The 17,280-nt window shown below is 36.3% G+C and overlaps 2 protein-coding genes across 2 annotated transcripts; both read right to left on the bottom strand.

The window, feature by feature from the left end:
* Nucleotides 1-41: 41 nt before the first annotated feature.
* On the bottom strand, nucleotides 42-12,799 carry LOC137727889 (transportin-1-like). Its single transcript, XM_068466750.1, has 29 exons — nucleotides 12,435-12,799; nucleotides 11,610-11,897; nucleotides 10,803-10,892; nucleotides 10,488-10,565; nucleotides 10,319-10,399; nucleotides 10,022-10,072; nucleotides 9,580-9,665; nucleotides 8,704-8,770; nucleotides 8,545-8,601; nucleotides 8,424-8,453; nucleotides 8,275-8,334; nucleotides 7,999-8,112; nucleotides 7,138-7,251; nucleotides 6,437-6,535; nucleotides 5,382-5,507; nucleotides 5,217-5,291; nucleotides 5,031-5,102; nucleotides 4,844-4,954; nucleotides 4,302-4,385; nucleotides 3,295-3,402; nucleotides 2,854-2,955; nucleotides 2,565-2,627; nucleotides 2,410-2,484; nucleotides 1,805-1,876; nucleotides 1,599-1,723; nucleotides 1,280-1,331; nucleotides 1,119-1,187; nucleotides 973-1,032; nucleotides 42-763 (listed from the first exon to the last, which is right to left on the bottom strand). The coding sequence occupies exons 1-29, from the start codon at nucleotides 12,618-12,620 to the stop codon at nucleotides 674-676; spliced, it is 2,685 nt and encodes an 894-aa protein (XP_068322851.1). The 5' UTR covers nucleotides 12,621-12,799; the 3' UTR covers nucleotides 42-673.
* A 2,239-nt stretch (nucleotides 12,800-15,038) lies between these two features.
* On the bottom strand, nucleotides 15,039-16,658 carry LOC137727407 (uncharacterized). Its single transcript, XM_068466275.1, has 2 exons — nucleotides 15,585-16,658; nucleotides 15,039-15,490 (listed from the first exon to the last, which is right to left on the bottom strand). The coding sequence occupies exons 1-2, from the start codon at nucleotides 16,254-16,256 to the stop codon at nucleotides 15,302-15,304; spliced, it is 861 nt and encodes a 286-aa protein (XP_068322376.1). The 5' UTR covers nucleotides 16,257-16,658; the 3' UTR covers nucleotides 15,039-15,301.
* Between the last annotated feature and the right edge of the window lie 622 nt (nucleotides 16,659-17,280).

The following is a 17,280-nucleotide window of genomic DNA, read 5'->3' as shown; positions in this document are numbered from 1 at the left end:
ACAACACGTAAAATTTAGATGAAACAAATAACACACTCAAATCAATTCGCAATGCAAACCGTTACAGAACATTTTAGCGTTCGGCCGTTTCAAATATCACAGCCGCTTAACACAGCAAGAATAAACTGCGTTCCATCCTCAAATATAAAGTTTACAGCTTTCTGAACAATATACGAAACAATGGAAAACTTTAATGCAAAATTCTAATAGCTAAATGGTACCCCCTCCCCCCCGTGGGCGGTACCAAATCTGCGGGAATCACCGACACAAACCCTAACCTCCAGAATTGTGCAAAACTCTAAATCTAACACGTAAAATCTATTGATACAAGACGGGAACAAGATACTTCTTGCCTCTCTTTAAATACAAGACAACAAGAACAAACACACCTTCAGCACTGTACACCATATCGTCCGAAGCCTATGCAGATTCATTTGTCCAGCCATGCGCTGTACAGACCAATTCCAGGCTAACTTCAAGCTTTCATTTGAGTCAACAACAAAACTTTCCCAAAAATTATGGGACTGAAAATTTGGACCTGGCTTGTAAAAATCCTGACCACAATGCAATGTTGATGCACAAAATCAACAGTTTGGACGCAATACAGAGCTCTTGTGAGATCTGATAAGAGGAGAGAGCCAGGCGGTACAATACATCAGCTATGCGTACAGTACTACACTTGGTATATTTTTGAAAGCTTTTCCCTCACTGGTGGCTCCAAGGCAGACATACACTGGTCCCATGCTCCGCCATTCACAAGCATCTGATGGATTATATATTTGAAACAAATAATCAAAATGTGTTGGGCTTATTCTGCATCATCTATCTCAAAATGAAAATTTTCACTCCCACTATGAAACTAAAATATTTTCGGCAAGGTTTCATATTGTTTGTGTTTATAAAATTTCCACGAAAAATAAAAAAATAAGTAAATAACAATTCAATTTCATAATCTCAAAAAGCAACACTAACCTGCTTATAACCATGCAACACCTGGTGAACTTCATTATGAAGCCCTTCGCTCTTTATTTCCTATACAACATAACAAATCACAACTTTGAGCTTGTACAAAAACACAAACACTCATACATCTAAGATGAGAATAGTAAGATTCTTACATGCCAACTTGCAATAGCATTGCAAAGATAAATGAGTGAATTCAATGCTCCGGATGGATTGGTTCTAACCTGAAAAATTAATGAAATCCAAGCTAAAGTGTAAATAGAAATTCATGTGGCACATACATGGAAAAGAAAAATCAAGAAAAGCAGATGCATACCAAAGCACAAAGACCTCGGAAGGCATCCTCCTTTTCTATATCATCACGTATCCTGTTACAAACACTTTTGCATGTCAGAAGCAGACCATTGTTATGACATAATACTTGATTCACTGCCACATTTTCAAAGAAAAGTGGACAATATAGTTTCTCAGGCATTCATCTTGTCTATTAACTTCAATATGAGAAAGTATATTGTCCATTGCCCAATCGTCAAACTGGACAATACACATTACTTATAATACTATATTACTACAACTGGTGCTGCGCTACTTGAGTGCTGTGATTAATATGCCAGATGTAGATATATAGAACTTACATTGACAAAGCAATGCACCATCGTTGCATGAAATGCTCCATATGGGGAGCCACAAGCTCTGGACAGACCCACGCAATCCTCCCAAGGGTGATAGCACTGTTTTCAATTAGTGACTTGTTCAGCTCCTGCTCAGCATCAAGAGATTCAATTATAAGATGGCACATCCTCCATGGTACATATTGCAATTATAATGGAAAAGAAATGACCTCTGCGTGTTGAAGGATTTGAACTAAGCAAGATATAACTGTCATAACAATTGGAGAAATTTCTTGACGAACCTGAAATTGAAAGAAACATAAGAAACCAACCCGACTATACGAACAGACAAATGCATGTGTATGTGTGTGTGTTGATAACAAAAGTTTGCTAAGAACTTCAAACCATGTGTTTGTGCACGGAATCAGCTTGCTTATATTTAGAAAAGAATACAGAATTTAATAAAATCCCCACCGTCTATCATTACATCTAGAAAAATAAACTACCAGCGTGTGTTAAACATACGTAGAGCTCTCTCTGCTTGTCTAAAGTAGATATATACACAAAGCTGAAAAAGTTCTGTGCCAGTTTACCAAAGCATGGGAATATGATGGCAGACGCCATGACCTCCCATAGATGAGAAAACATTATGCACTTCTAATGATCATCTAAAAAGAGTGCAATCAACCACAAATTTTCAAGTCATTAAATTGCAAAAAATCTCAGCTGAAGCTTTACAATCTAAATCTAATATCTACCCAACATCATGGCATGTCCGTACAACCAGATTTTAATGTGGTATTGGGAATACTCCAGTATGAATGGAAATGTTTACCTTAACTGCTAACTCTCCAATGGCCCAACATGCATTGTTTGCAACTGAAACAGTTTCTTGCAGCTTAGGAGTATTCTGTACCACAATATATCAATTAATCAAGATTCATGACTACCATGAGCAATAGTAACAATCATCGGATAATTTTTACATACCAGTTGCTTGGCTGCGATATCAAGAAATTCTGGCAAACGAGGTTGCAAATGAACTGGGCATACCTACTCAAATCATAGACAGCATGGTTAGGCATTAAAAAATACATTCACATATAAATTAACAGCTATTCGTATCTTCCACTACAGTAGCCTTGCAGCCTTACATTATTTAGTAGTTTCCTCCTTGGGGAAGTTACTAGACCTAAGTTCTCAAATTATGCACACCGATGCGGCAGAAACCCAACCTGAAGAAATTAAAAATCATTGGGTAGATATATTCTCAACTTACTCTTGCAAGATCCCCAAGTAGTGCAAATCCACTCTGTCGGACATCCGAAGCCTCATCCGTGCAACATTGCAAAAGCAGGTCCCTCAAATTGCTTTGTGAAACCTGGAGCAGAGCAAATGAGAAAACATGAAAATCCATTTCTATGTGCAAGCTATATTGTAATTGAACAATGGAACAGGCCAAAACATTAAAAGGGGAAGCAATATGGACTATTGAATAAGAGTGGATCCATGTAATTTTCAAAGGAGATGCTGCACTAGTTTTGAAACACTATAGAGAGGTCGATGCACAAACCCTGGGAATACATTCGGCAAATTCCTTTCTAGGAACCGAATATATAAATTTCTGAAAAGAAAGAATTCAGGCAGAGAACCTTAATAATGAAAAATACCATTATCCCATATTTATTCTTGATAAAGAAACTTGGAGAAAGAAGAATACCAAACTCTCTATCCCACTGCCAAGACCTTCCGCAAGTCCAGAAAGCAGATCAAGAGAGCAAACAATAAATTCTTTATCATACAGGACCCCGGAGGGTACAGGATTGACCTGCAAAAGAAGTTCTCATGTGAACTTGCAAGCTGAACCACCAATGTACATATTTTTCATGAATCAAGCATTTCGTGTAGAAATATATTAAAGGCACCTGAGGGACTACATACAAACTTTAAAAAATAGTGAGACATTTACAAGGATCGAAGACATCTATCTAAGGACCTTTAGTGTAGCAAGTGTTTTGAGTTAGCATAACCTGATACTTACTAGGGTTTGATAAAGGTTTTGCTTCGAACCTTTCTCATTTTTAAAAGTTTATGTTTCCTACCACCACCTAAAGGAAAAGAAAATAAAAAACCACTTATAATAGAGATACCAAAGGTGGCGCATACAGAATGTAGTGAGACTTGGGAACATTTGGGGCTTCCACAGTTTCCAGACAGACATATTGAGGTAATCGTGTATAAATTGATTTCTCTGAATGCTCAAATAAAGTTATGAATCACAGGATAAATATTATGCCTTTTGATGTCACATATGCATGACGAGCTGTTTAGGAATGTTGATTTCTCCAATTTCAAGAGATACAAATTAAGCTATGACTTGAAAGCAAGAACGCTATTACTCCCCCCTTTGAAAACATTAAGAGGCAGTCAAGATATAATTTTTAATAGAACATCGTATTATGGTGTGTATATGTAACCCTACAATATATGAGACATTCCACATAGCCACTTTTTCAAACTAGGAAAGGAACACATTAAGATGGATGACACTACTTAGATGGCCTAGAAGTCACTTGTAGAAAGCACATGGTAGAACTAAACAGATATATTGTCAGCCTAGTAAAAGAAACAGAAGTTATCTACATAAGAAAACAGCCAGATATTTAATTAGTGAAAGGCTCATTCTTATCACGTAATTCACGTACAATCAAAAGATCAGGAATGAACCTTTGCAAGTTGTTGGGACTGGATGATGCTTATGCATCTCTGAAATACAGGTTCAGCAAACTGAGAGAACCCAGCATCCAATGCCTGTAAATAAGTAAACAAATCAAGCTTTGTACCCGCTAGATATAACACTTAATATTATTTTTCAAATCAATGTTACTTCAGGCTGTTAGCTCATAAAGTACTCATTATTAAAATGAGAAAAATTAATATCTATTGGACATACATGTCACATGTACAAAAGACAATAACAAGAGTAACAATAAAATGCACTTCAGTTACTTCCCAGGCAGATAATGTTCCTAAAAAGTTATTATTCATGGCAATGACATTTTAAACAAGTCGTCCCTAATCATATTCTCTATCCAAACTTCGTGATTCCATCTACTAATCAGTAACCACTAATAAAGAGTAATACAAATTACTTTTCTTTCATTGTGCCTTGCATATATACACATGTAGTGGGTTAAATTACACCTAAAGAAAGAACGGAATAAAAAAAGCAAACAATCAAAAGACAACTGAGAAACAACGATATGTACCTGTGATATAGAAGTAAAGCACTCTAGCAATGGAAACAGATCCTTATCTGAATTTGAAAGTTGTTGCCACTTTGCAATTAATGGTGGCATCAGAATTTCAAGATAAGTGGGCTGCAAAGCAATACTACGGTCAATTGGCACAATCATTCGCATTTGATAAACTTAATAACTCATCATTCAAAAATACCTGATTCAACTCTCCACCAACAGCATCTGCTAGAGTTCCAATAGCATCGTATACAATTCTGAGGTTCCTCCTCTGAATGACAATACGGAAATGTTATATATAATCAACTAAAGAATGGGAAAAATCAGTGTTTAATCTCTAAACGTCCAAATTGTAGAAACTCTATGGTACAGGTCAGGAAGAAACCTGATATTTCCCAAAAGCACACATAAGGTGTTGTAAAATCATTTCCAAACGCGGTGCCAACTCTTCTGCTGCCTCCTGCAGGTTATAAATAATCATTACTTAAAACCAGATAAGTAATAGCTAAACAACATTATTGGAAGAACTGGACTACATTTATATAAGAACCTCTTCTAGAGTTGCAAAAGCAGAGCATGCGGCCTCTTGCACCCGCTTGTTATTATCTAGTATTCTTCTTAATAGACCCACAAGAACTTTGTCAAATTGCTCATAACCTTTTTGATGTCCAGCACTCTGAGACAGGAAAAATGGGTAAATGCCAAATTGCAAGTACAATATCTATAATTAAGCGAAAACTATATGATTCATAAATATCAATGTTTCAAAAGGCAAAGGCAAAGCCAAGGCGTTTCATGGATACCCTCGCCTAGGCGAAAGCCTCAAGGCGATAGTTTCACGGTACCTAAAATTATTTTAATACACTATATATATATATATATATATATATATATAATAGCCAAATATTAGTTTAATATGATTTTATGATGTGAATTCAAGAAGAAGTAATAAAGGTCAAATATTTGATTGCTTGGCATTGATTGCTTGATGGTTTTACAAAGTCTTTCTATATATATATATATATATATATATATATATAATTCTTTGTAAAACCATCAAGCAATCATGCCAAGCACTCAAATATTTGACCTTTATTATTACTTCTTGAATTCACAACATAAAATCATAGTAAACTAATAAAAACTAAGTTAGAAACATAAAATTAGCATGAATTTTATAATAAAAATAATAAAATAAAAAAAAAAAAACCTGCCCAAAACGGCATTGTTTTGCGTTTGGGCTGTTTTTAAAAAAAGAAATTTTGATGCCCAGGTCACCTAGGCGCCTAAGGCGATAGCCTAGGCATTTGGGCTAGTCTATAGCCCATTCCCACTGGGCAAAGTCGTTTTCTTCATAGCCCCGCCCCATAACCGCCTAGGTTAGTCTTAAAACTAGTTTTTTTTAAAAACTGATATATATTCGGATAAAGAGAGAATTTTAAACATAAAAAATTCAAGTACGAATTAGTGGAATAAATTTCAATGCATGAAAATCTGCAAAGGAAAACATGTGCTCTCCAGATTTCCTTTTTCAAATTACTAGAAATAGCAAAACTGAGTGATATACCAGAACAAGAAAGTTAAAGCATAGGTATATTTACATACCTGAACAATGAACTTGCTGAAACGAGAAAGTGTCCAACAAGAAATACTCCTTATAAGTGGAAACTTATCGTCTAAAAGGGGGATTAAAAATGCAACAATCTGCAATGGAAATCAATTTGTACTTGAGCAGTTCAGTAATCAAGAACGTGTACACAGAGCAATATAATAGAACATACAGCTTTAGTTTCTTCTTATTTGGGTAAACGTACAGCTTGCATATTTGTGGAAATGTTTTCTCATACTAGATAGTTTTCAAATTGTCAACCTGAACAATTGATAGGGGAGATTATTATTTAAAAATGTAGTCCAAATTCAGTGCGGCACCTAGAATGCAATATAGTAGGCATATCTAGAAAGAGAACATTGATCTACATCTACATATATAAAAAATAAAGATGACAACTCTTTTGAAATTTTAAAATGCTTTAAGCATGGAAAACAGATAAGCAGGTGTGACTTGAAACTAATCTTCTCCAGGAAAAGTGGTAAAAGGAAGCCAATGGACAGCAAGCACACAAATGAAGAAAATCTCAAAAGCAATGACAAAAGAATAGGACAATCCGCTTCAAAATCTTTAAATAAAACTTTTGTTTTTATTGGGTGTATTTATAAGTGAAATTCTCGTGTTGATTGAAGCTTATGGTAATAAACATTTAATTCTCTTCTAAATAAGGAAAAAAAATCAGGCCAGATGATATTACCTCATTCAAATGAGGATAAAGACCACTGATGCAACCTTCAGCTATGGCGCCAAGAGCCAAAACAGCAGCTTCCCTTCCTTTCCAGGTTTCATCATCACTGGTGGCCAACTTGGCCTGCAAATGTTTGAGATGTTACAACATGTATTTAAACAGTAGTATTCATTAGAAAAGTGAGAACAATTTTAGCTACCCCTTATTCAAAACCTTACAAGGCAAACAATTTTAGCTACCCCTTATTCAAAACCTTACAAGGCAATTAATCTTACTATTACATTGACCTTTATCCAATCGTAAGATTCTACTAACTAACTAAATCTACTTCCTTCATTTCCTTTTGATGAAAAGCAGGTCCAGATAGCCCTATTCTATACATGTCTATTTTCCAATATTATAAGGCAAGGCCAACCCATACAGCAATAGAGAAGCTGTACAACTACAATTCATTCTTGTTGCAAGTTGGCAATCTATTTGAAAATCTTCTTCAACTTACTTAATCATCACCTGCCCAAATACAACACAAGTCCTGCCAGTGCATTTCACATAACAGAAACTTGAAGCATAATTTTCAAATTACTTCACGAAGAGATTACGGAGAAAAATAAACATGAACATGCATGTATGAGCTAAGAAAACCAAAAGACTACTGGAACCTGCATTTTTCGGAGGGGAACTGAGTAACTTTCCAATTTAAAGATCTGTGTAATCCTCTAATGAAGAGAACCATCCAAGTTATTTTCTAAATCATCCAAATCTTTAAGAAAAAAATGGGAGGCTGAAAAAATAAAATTATTTTTATAGGAAAAAAAAGAATAAAATCTTCACAAGTAATTATTTTACTTTAACGCCAAACAAATCACTAACCTGAACAAAGGGCATCAGCGTTGGGAGAATCTCATCGCCAAACACATTTGACAGGATATCGAGAGCTGCTGCACTGCATTTGCGTAAATTCCATATACCAACAATATTATCATCCTGTCATTATCCAAAATCATGTCATTTAAAAGATTTTCTACATGCTGCCCTCATACTTAAACCCAACATCAAGTACAAAATTTTCAGTAATATTTAATGGAGTCCAAGTAATCTAACAAACAATTTTAATAAGAAACAGCAAATACTGGTGTGTAAAATTACATCATCTTCCCCGTTCTCAGATCCATGAAGGCGTGACGAATGAAACCGAGGTTTGATATCCTGCAGTGCAAATATCAGCTCCATAAATCAAGGGTGCAACTTAAGATACCAAAAAAATCATAAAACAATCAAAATACGTCTGTATGAACCTGATCACGGTCTGGGACAGATCCATCTTCCTGCAACAATGAAGTATTGCCAAATAAATATCAAACTACAACAAATGCCAATCCAAAATCACCCAAAAACATAAATTAACCCAGAAATAACCTCAGCATCAGCAAGGGACTCATCATCATCAGAATAAACCATGTTTGATAGCAAAATCTGCAGAAGTTGTACCAGGTGTGTTAAAAAATCATTCCAAAGACTCCATAGTAAGTATGGTTTATCAAAATTTGATAAAGTTCAACAAACTATTAGCTCTACCGGAATTAGGCGTGGCAAAAACTCTCTTAAGTTCTCAGACGGTAATTGAGCTTCACAATATGCAGACCTATGTCAAACCACTGAATGTCAAATGAAAATAATATACAATAACATAGGTTGAGTACATGCCAACCACAAGAAGAGATCTTTCAAGTAATAATAACAATATATAAGCAAGAAAAGTATCTCCAGGATTCACGAAAAACGAGAAACAGATAAAGCTATGGAATCCAAAAAACGCCATTTTACATATAAGGTAGTCATATCATGCTCTTCCATCATCACTCATCATCACTCATGGAATTTCATCTCCGATCTGAAATGTGGTATTTTTACAAATATCAAACATCACTCTTGTTCCTTGTCAAAAAACTACCTCCTTAGCTCACCAACCACACTAGCCCACCGCATTCGATTCTCCACCACCCATACTATTTCTCACCACTACCTCAGCCTAGTATTGATATTAACAATTAGCAAGTTATGCGGAAGAAGCTTAGATAGAGGGAGTATAGAGGCAAATAACTTGGTGTGTGAATGAATAGATACTAATTACTAAGTTGATGCTTGAAACCTAGTGTATATTGGTATGGTAATGACATCAATGTCATGCAAATGATCGAAATGTTGTCAATTCTAAAAGTAACTCTTATTTCTTGGGAGCAGAATTATTAGAGACAGCAAAAGGCTGACACATACATTAAGACTAAATAGAAAGCAGAATTATAAGAGAAGTGAAAAGGCTATGAAACGTACATCAAGACTAAACAAAACCTAATGAACTGACCCTCGTAACCAAACCAACTTTTTCACTCAATTTATGAAAACCAATGAATCATAAGCTAATGCTGAAAATATTCAATTAAGAGAGAGTACCAAAATTCACAGGCTTCAAGAGCGACTTCTTCCTCAGTGTCGTTGTTGACTTGCAGCATGTATTCAATTACATTCCTCAAATGTGGCTGCAGTACCAGGTAAGAGTCACTTCAAAGTATGATAAGGACAATGGATGACAATAAGAAAACCATGATCAGAGAAATATGAGAAAAAGATCAAAAGTAAGGTTATATATGTGTGTATGTGTTGTGATGTGTTTGTGTGCATATCTACACACACATATATATGCACACACACATGTATATACATATACACCAACCCAAAATATTACAGATAGAAGTATAAAGTAAGATGCCTGATAGAATGCATACCGGATTAATACAATTTTGTTCCATATTATACACAACATATGCATGTAGCACAGACATAATGGAAATAACACAAACTAGGGCAAGACTATAATGACAGGGCAATATGTCACCTCCAAGAATGCCGAACGGACTTCAATTAGCTGCACAAATGCTGCACTAACCTGTTGAACAGAGAAAACGAAAGCAGATGAGAACAAAGACAACTTATGAAAGCAACATTGTAAAGCCATTATAGTAGCGTTATTTGATTGTAAGACTGAATAGCAAGCAAATTAAATCGTAAATGGAAGTTAACTTTGAAGGAAAATTTTTTGATCTGAAATGTGGAACTGCTAATTCAACTTCCATGCGGTACCTTTAGCTTCAGAATTAACCCAAATAAGATAAATCGATGCTTATGCACTCACCAATTTCCTCACTTCTGAAGACGGGTCATTAGCAAGGATAAACAAACCTTGAAGATACTGATCCATGGATGCATGCAAAGCCTGAAATCAAATAGAACACATAGCTTCTACCACCCCCAATCATCAGAAAAAGGTTGAAAAGGTACCAAGAGATTTGAGATATACTTACAGCTGGCAACAACATAATGTATTGATTTACAGAACCCAAGGAAAGCTTTCTAAGCGATGCATGTGGTGATTGGAAAAACTGTGTAAAGGGAACGCAGGTTGAGCCAACCAGACCAAAAGAATAAAAAAAGATTATCAGTAAAAGTTCATATATAATATAAGTTCAGAGAGAAAGTGGGAGGGGAGGCAGAAAGTATTAACTTTAAAGTCCTTTGCAACCAAACCTTTCAGTGGTATGCGGTCAAATGCTAGAAAATTCATTTATAAGGAATAAAAACCACAAAGTTCTAACACAATACAGCAATCTTAATTTTACCTTAAGTAATCTCGGAAGGAATACGTTGATGGGACGTTCAGGCAATCCAGGTACATCTGAATCAAGCACTTGAGGTATATCCTCACATATCTGTAATACATCACAACATCGATGTCATAAAAATAAATAGGTTCTGATTGTGCCATCACTATTAAGAGCTGCAGTTAGGAGCTACTATAGTTGTTACAATATCCGTTCTTGTTAGATGCTATCAGAAGGTGATACCAAAATAACATAAATGGTCTCTATAAATAACTTCATTGAATTTAATCTGATAAGGGGTGAAGATAAAAAACAGAGGGTTTGATGCACACAAAAGCTAGAGCACAGAGTCTTTTCAAAACCACTGACAATAAGAAAGGATACTCTCTCATACCAGAAACAATTAGCCCTTTGTAGACTTAGAGCAGGGTCCTATTGAAACCTATTCTCCCAGCATGAGATGATTCAAGATAATAGAACCTCTTTATAGGGAAAAGATAATAGCATTACAGCACTTAAATTACTGCGTGACTTTGTTTAAGTTAATAGCACTTCTTGCAAGAAAGGCCAATTGACAAACAAAAAGCTGCACCTGGCAGAATCTTTTTTTCCTCAAACAGAAAGCTACAAATGTATCAAGATATGCATACAAGCAACTAGCAGGAAAACATTTGCTTATCCTTCACCCAAAATTCTTGATCAATCATGAACCCATAGGTAGAGTTGATCACAGCAGAACAACGAGAAAAAAACACTAATGTATCTCCACAATAAAGGAACTTTGAGGAAATATGCATGGGAAATGAATGTAATCATCGCGTTTACCTTGGATAATGTGTCCATAGCACCTTCCATGTGATTTAGGTCATTACTGTCTAAACAACTTACAAGAGCTTGCAATAGTTCAGGCCACCCCAAAATTCCCCCTAGCTGAACAACAACGCTTATTATGGTCCCAACTGTAGACCTGATGTGTCGGTCTGCTACTCCTAAGCAAGGCAATAATTCCAATTTTATATATTGCTGGTATGCAGGAGCCATGGAAGTATAAGCATTTTTAAGATTATTCTTCAAAAGCAATCCCGCCGCCTGTCTAACCTCCACTGATTTACCCTGTCCATAATTTACCCAAATTTAAAGTTCCGTCAGCACATAGAAACTGAAAACTGTCTTGCTATGTTAACCAACCACCATAAACATGAAATCACATTTTCTTCACAACACATGTTACCACGCAACAGGATTGTAAACTATCTGACTATTTGATCACAGCAAACAGTTTCTACATAAACAAGGATTTGTGGACAAACGTCTGAAGTTTCCAAGACTTTTCTGGTCTTGCCAGCTTAAAACCACTGTCGAAACCAAGAGAACAGAAACCAAATGCAATCAGAACAATCCGAATTGCGAAGCAAACATTCTAACCCCTAATGTTCAGCACCCATAACTTCCATCAGACCAAAACCCGCAATTCCCCGATAATCTCGAAAAACGACTATCGATTTCTAATTATGCAGTCCAATCAGACACAATATCCATCCAAATCAAATCAAACCAAATTGAAATTGAAAACACACTAACACAAACCTTACTGATTCAAATTGGAAATGAATACATAATTGCGGGGAAGTGGAGGGAGGGGGAGCATACCTCCGCACGTGTGAGAATGAACGCAAGGTAGTTATTGAAATCGGGGAACTGAGAGTAATGTTGGAGCTGCTGCCAAATCTGAGACTTGTCAGCGGAGGAAGCCGAATGCGAAATCTGCTGCTCCAGCAGCCCGCAGATCGCCGCGAATCCTTCTTCCTTGGGATGCCACGGGGCGGTCGCCGCCATTGAAATAAAGAGAGAAGGCTTTGGTTTTCTGCAACCTGGAATTTGGAAGCGCACGCAGGCTCTGGGGGTTTTGAGCAGAGAGAAGAAGAAAATGGGATTTTAGGACAGCTTGGAGGGGTTTTGGTGGGCGGAGGCGAGGCAAAGGACGATGATCTCTGTTCAAGTAATAATACATTAAATTATCATATAATTATTTAATCATTTTCTTTTGAGTTCCTTGTTTCTCCCTTTCTTACGAAGAAATGTTCTTTTCTACGTCGTTTTTAACTTTTCACTTGCACACATTTTATTGTCTTCGTTTAATTTGTTTAATTTAATGGTTATAAATAAAAATAAGTATGTAAAAAGTTAAAAATAGTGTGTAAAAATTATATTTTTATTACTCATCTTGTTATGAAAAAATTTAAATTGAATAGCAAGCTGTGATTGCTCACATCTCAATGCATTTTTTCACTTGTGAATTATTCTTGAAGAAAATATACCATCTAATCCTTGAGTCTTCACAAGTGACTTGTATGTAACTCAGTAATTTAAGACCAACACTCATGCACTCGAGGTCTCGTGTTTGAATCTCCCTCCCATTATTTATCAAAATTTAATGTAAATTATTTCATCATTTGTAAAAAAAAAAAAAATTATCGTGAGTCTTCAAACATCTTCGCTCAAAAAGCTGGTAAGTGATTCGCTTCCATGACAACGTGTTTGAAAGAAATCTCTTGAAAGGAGTTATATGCTAGCTTGCTTGAGAAACACAATGTCAAATGCTCACTTTTAAGAGCAAAACATTCTATCACAATAGTAGTACCAAATCCAGTCCACTTAGGCCTAGTAGTAATACTACTTGCGCTCTTCCCGTAAAATTGCAATTCGCGACAATAAGCACAATCAATGATTCCATAGTTAAAAGATGCATAAAAAAACGAGTAAAGAGCTCGTAATTCAACTGATTAAGAGCATTGACCCTTACAGCAGAGTTTTTGAGTTCTATTTGTCCTCCCACATATCACTATCGTTTTGATAAACATAATAAGAAAATAGAAAGGTCCAAATCTTTTTCCTTGAGAAGGGTCGGAATTTTCAGAATCACGCTTTTTAAATTATCGTACTTCTCTAATATGACCTTTTGATTTTGCAACAATTATGAATGAATTAAGTTCCAATGTTTTTGTGGAGGTGTTAAACCTAAAGAGAGTAGAATCCACATAGTTACATGCCAAGCACCACCAACTCTCAGACACCTGTCCTTCAATCATCAGGACATAAATGTAATCGTATTAAGCAATGACTTTTCCCACAAAATATAAGACATTCAACTCTGCTTAACGAACAAGGAATATATAGTGGCGGAGGATTAACAGTGAAAAGTACGATTGCCAATCATTTGGTCTAACGACACTTAATCTTCACGTTATTTGAGGATGTTCTGAATGCAAATCTCATAGTGTTGAATAGAAACGAAAAACAGTGAAACAAATGGAAACCAAAGTGAATCATGAATTGATACAATACAAAGTGTACAATGATTTGTGAAATGGCACAACATGAAACCTCAAACTCTGTTGAAGTGAATCAAAAGGTCATATCTCTGATTATTAACCCCACACCCAATTCACAATGGCGACAGAAATAATTCCGTCCTAACCTTGAGAATGTAGAATGTTAGTATACAAGCACAAACTTCAACGCTAGTCCCGAGCTCTCAGTAACTAATGTGATTTATTACAATGGCAACACACCAGTTAATACACTTCTCTTGCACAATCTTGAGACTTGAGGACTCCCCACGACTTCCCCGCAAATCCAAGAATTATAGTATATTAGCCTGCAGGCATGTAAGAGTTCCCTATTTGTAAGTTTTCACAAATAGATTTTGGTTAAGAGAAATGCAGGCCCAAACAACCGGTTTCAAATGCCTTGAGCAACCTTTGCTCCAATCATAGGGGGAATGATAAGCTTTCCCTTGCCACGTGGTACCTGGATCCGTAGGCAAAAGCATATTGCTCCTATATATATATATGATTAGAAATTGCTTGTCATGCACCTTAAAAAATGTATTTGGAAAGCACAACCTATTTTCAGAAATAAAGTAACGAAAATAGAAACCGGGCTCCAACTGGAATATATATGAGTTAATGGAAATTATAGGTGGTTCTTACCATTTGCAAGATCATGAACCTTGTAGTGCTTTTGGGATCATCACACTTTCATGCTTATGAATACTATTTTTGCTTCTGCCCAGCCTACATTAGAGAAACGAGACAAAGACTGAGAACTGATGTAATAGAAAGTGCAGGTCACGATTTAGAAATAATAAATCAAATATAAAACCGCTGTCAGAGAAGTGAGCATCTGCAACTTTATTGTCCTTTTAACACTACAACTACATGCAGTATAACAGTCCGTGAATGATCCAGTTAATTCACAATATATTCTGCTTCAAATTGATAAGATGCAAAATTGTATAACAAAAACATCTAATAACAAAAATACAACAGCAGTGACAGTACAATCAAAAGATAAGAGAGGTAACTTTTCTTTTCGACAAGTAAAGAAAAGAGGTTATATCCAAGCTTTTGGATGCACGTTCTTAATGTCACATTAACATGACAAGTGACATTTTATTAAGTCTCATCATGATAATAGCAATCTTTAGATTAGGTATAAAGAAAAGTTGACCCGAGTCAAACCTTTTTCAGTTTCTGCAAAACAGAATCTTCAAACGATTGATATCCAGCCCCAACCAAATGGTTAAGTCGATCAGGTTCCTCAGGCCTCTGAACTGGTGGAGCATCAGTCACTGACACTGGTTTAAGAGGTATAACCAGCAATGGATTAGAAAGATCACCTAACAGAGTTCCCGTTGCAGCAACCTACAAATAGTAAACCCATCATAAGTAACTAGCGCATTAAGAAAATAAACGTTCAAATTAAAAAGGACAAATAAAAAAATCGTAGCATACTCACAGCTGCATCTTTAGTCGCCATCACAACAAGAGCCGAACCTCTCTTCTTCTTGCCCCTGATGACAATATCTTCAACCTCGCCGAATACCGAGAACAAACCTCTCAACCTCTCTGCCGTATAGCCTTCACCAACATTTTCCCACGAAACTTTAAGCATCTTCTCCTCATCCAACCCTACCTTTGCACCACCCACATTTCCGTTGCCAACTCCAACAGTCTCTCTCTTGGGAGCAAAATCAGTTGCCGCCCCTTTCTTTGCATGCTCCTTGCGTATTCTCTCAATCTCTTCTTTAAGCTTCCTAGATATTCTCTCCTCTTCTGCTCTATCTCTGGCAGCCGCATCCGGAGCAAAGGCAGATCGTTCTCTTGCTTCAAGATCAGAGACCATCCTCTGTCGCTTGGAATCGCGTTCCAAATGGCGGCGCTGCTGGTCTCTCTTAACTCTGAGTAAATCATCAAACAGTTTCCTGGCCTTCTCATCCTTGAGTATCTCATAGGATGACATGAGACTCTGGAAGTTGGCCGGGGCATCAGGATCATCGGGCCTCTTGTCAGGGTGCAACACCAAAGCCTTCGCTCGATAAGCCTTTTTAATATCATTCTCTGTAAGCTTGGAGCCTTCCTCGCCGGAAGGTAAACCAAGAACCTTATAGTGATCAACGTCGACATCCATATCTAAACCCTAATATCACAGTATTCTGTTAGGGTAAGAAAAGACAGCAATCAGTAAATTTGTCTGATAATTCATAAAAATAAAAAATAAATTAGAAAAATTTACACCAACGGAATTGGGGTTTTTGCACTAAACCCTAATATATTATATATAAGGAACTAGAAGAACAGTTTCCAGCACAAGGCAATTGGATAAAAAATCGAGGTCAAACAAGTAAAATCGACGGCATGAAAAACCACAGAAAATGTACAGAAATTTTAGAAGCAGCAATTTCTTTCAAACACTTAGTTCAGAACTTTACCTTTACCGAACGCGTTTCGAATTGGAAATCGGAGCGCTCTCCTCCGACCTCTTGCTTCAATTGTTGAAATCCCCAATTTTACTTTCAGCTAGAAAATCCAAACCCTAATTTGCCTTTACCCTCTCGGGTCAATTGCGCGTGTCGTGACTCGTGAGTACGTAATGAACGTGTGAAGTTCTTGCTTTTAATCTGAGCCGCCCATCAAGAGTGTATCTGTGTAAGGCGTGACGGAATGAATTTGAGCCATGAATTATGTAATGAACCGGATCGATTTGGGATTTTGATTCGTCCGGTTCTTGGCTTTGCCACTAGAAAGTTGAAAATTGACGGGTTATACGACGTCTTTATTAGAGAGATGCAATATATAATTTTCTATCTTTCGGTGGATATGAATAATTTATATTTGTGATTGTAGAGCTTTTTTGCCCCAAAAACAAAGTGATTTTAAGACATTTTGCATCTTCTAATATACTTTTCAAATAAAAAACATTTTCTTTTCTCGTATCTAACACGTCTCAACTCTCAATCTTCCTTACGAACTTTATAGTCTCACACCCTCCACCAACACTTTTAATTATCGTTTTCTCTTTTGAGTTTATTGATGAATTTGCATACAACGGTCGAGTTTGAGGCTTGAATTGAAGTGATGATGAGACATACTCAAACCAAATAAAAATGATAGGACTACACTAAATTTAACCGAGAATGACTATTTTATTAAGT

This window comes from Pyrus communis, chromosome 3 (genome assembly GCF_963583255.1).
Source record: "Pyrus communis chromosome 3, drPyrComm1.1, whole genome shotgun sequence".
Classification (NCBI taxonomy): domain Eukaryota; kingdom Viridiplantae; phylum Streptophyta; class Magnoliopsida; order Rosales; family Rosaceae; genus Pyrus; species Pyrus communis.
The sequence above is the reverse complement of the archived record's forward strand: the minus strand, read 5'-3'. Positions and strand labels throughout refer to the sequence as shown.

Excerpts from the sequence above, each read along its gene's own strand:
- LOC137727889 (XM_068466750.1), bottom strand. The coding sequence starts at position 12,620 with ATGGCGGCGACCGCCCCGTGGCATCCCAAGGAAGAAGGATTCGCGGCG. Across the intron at positions 4,386-4,843 it reads GCTTTACTTCTATATCACAG|GCATTGGATGCTGGGTTCTC; the intron begins GTACATATCGTT and ends ACTTATTTACAG. Across the intron at positions 2,628-2,853 it reads TACTTGGGGATCTTGCAAGA|GTATGCCCAGTTCATTTGCA; the intron begins GTAAGTTGAGAA and ends TGATTTGAGTAG.
- LOC137727407 (XM_068466275.1), bottom strand. The coding sequence starts at position 16,256 with ATGGATGTCGACGTTGATCACTATAAGGTTCTTGGTTTACCTTCCGGC. Across the intron at positions 15,491-15,584 it reads TGGCGACTAAAGATGCAGCT|GTTGCTGCAACGGGAACTCT; the intron begins GTGAGTATGCTA and ends TACTATTTGTAG.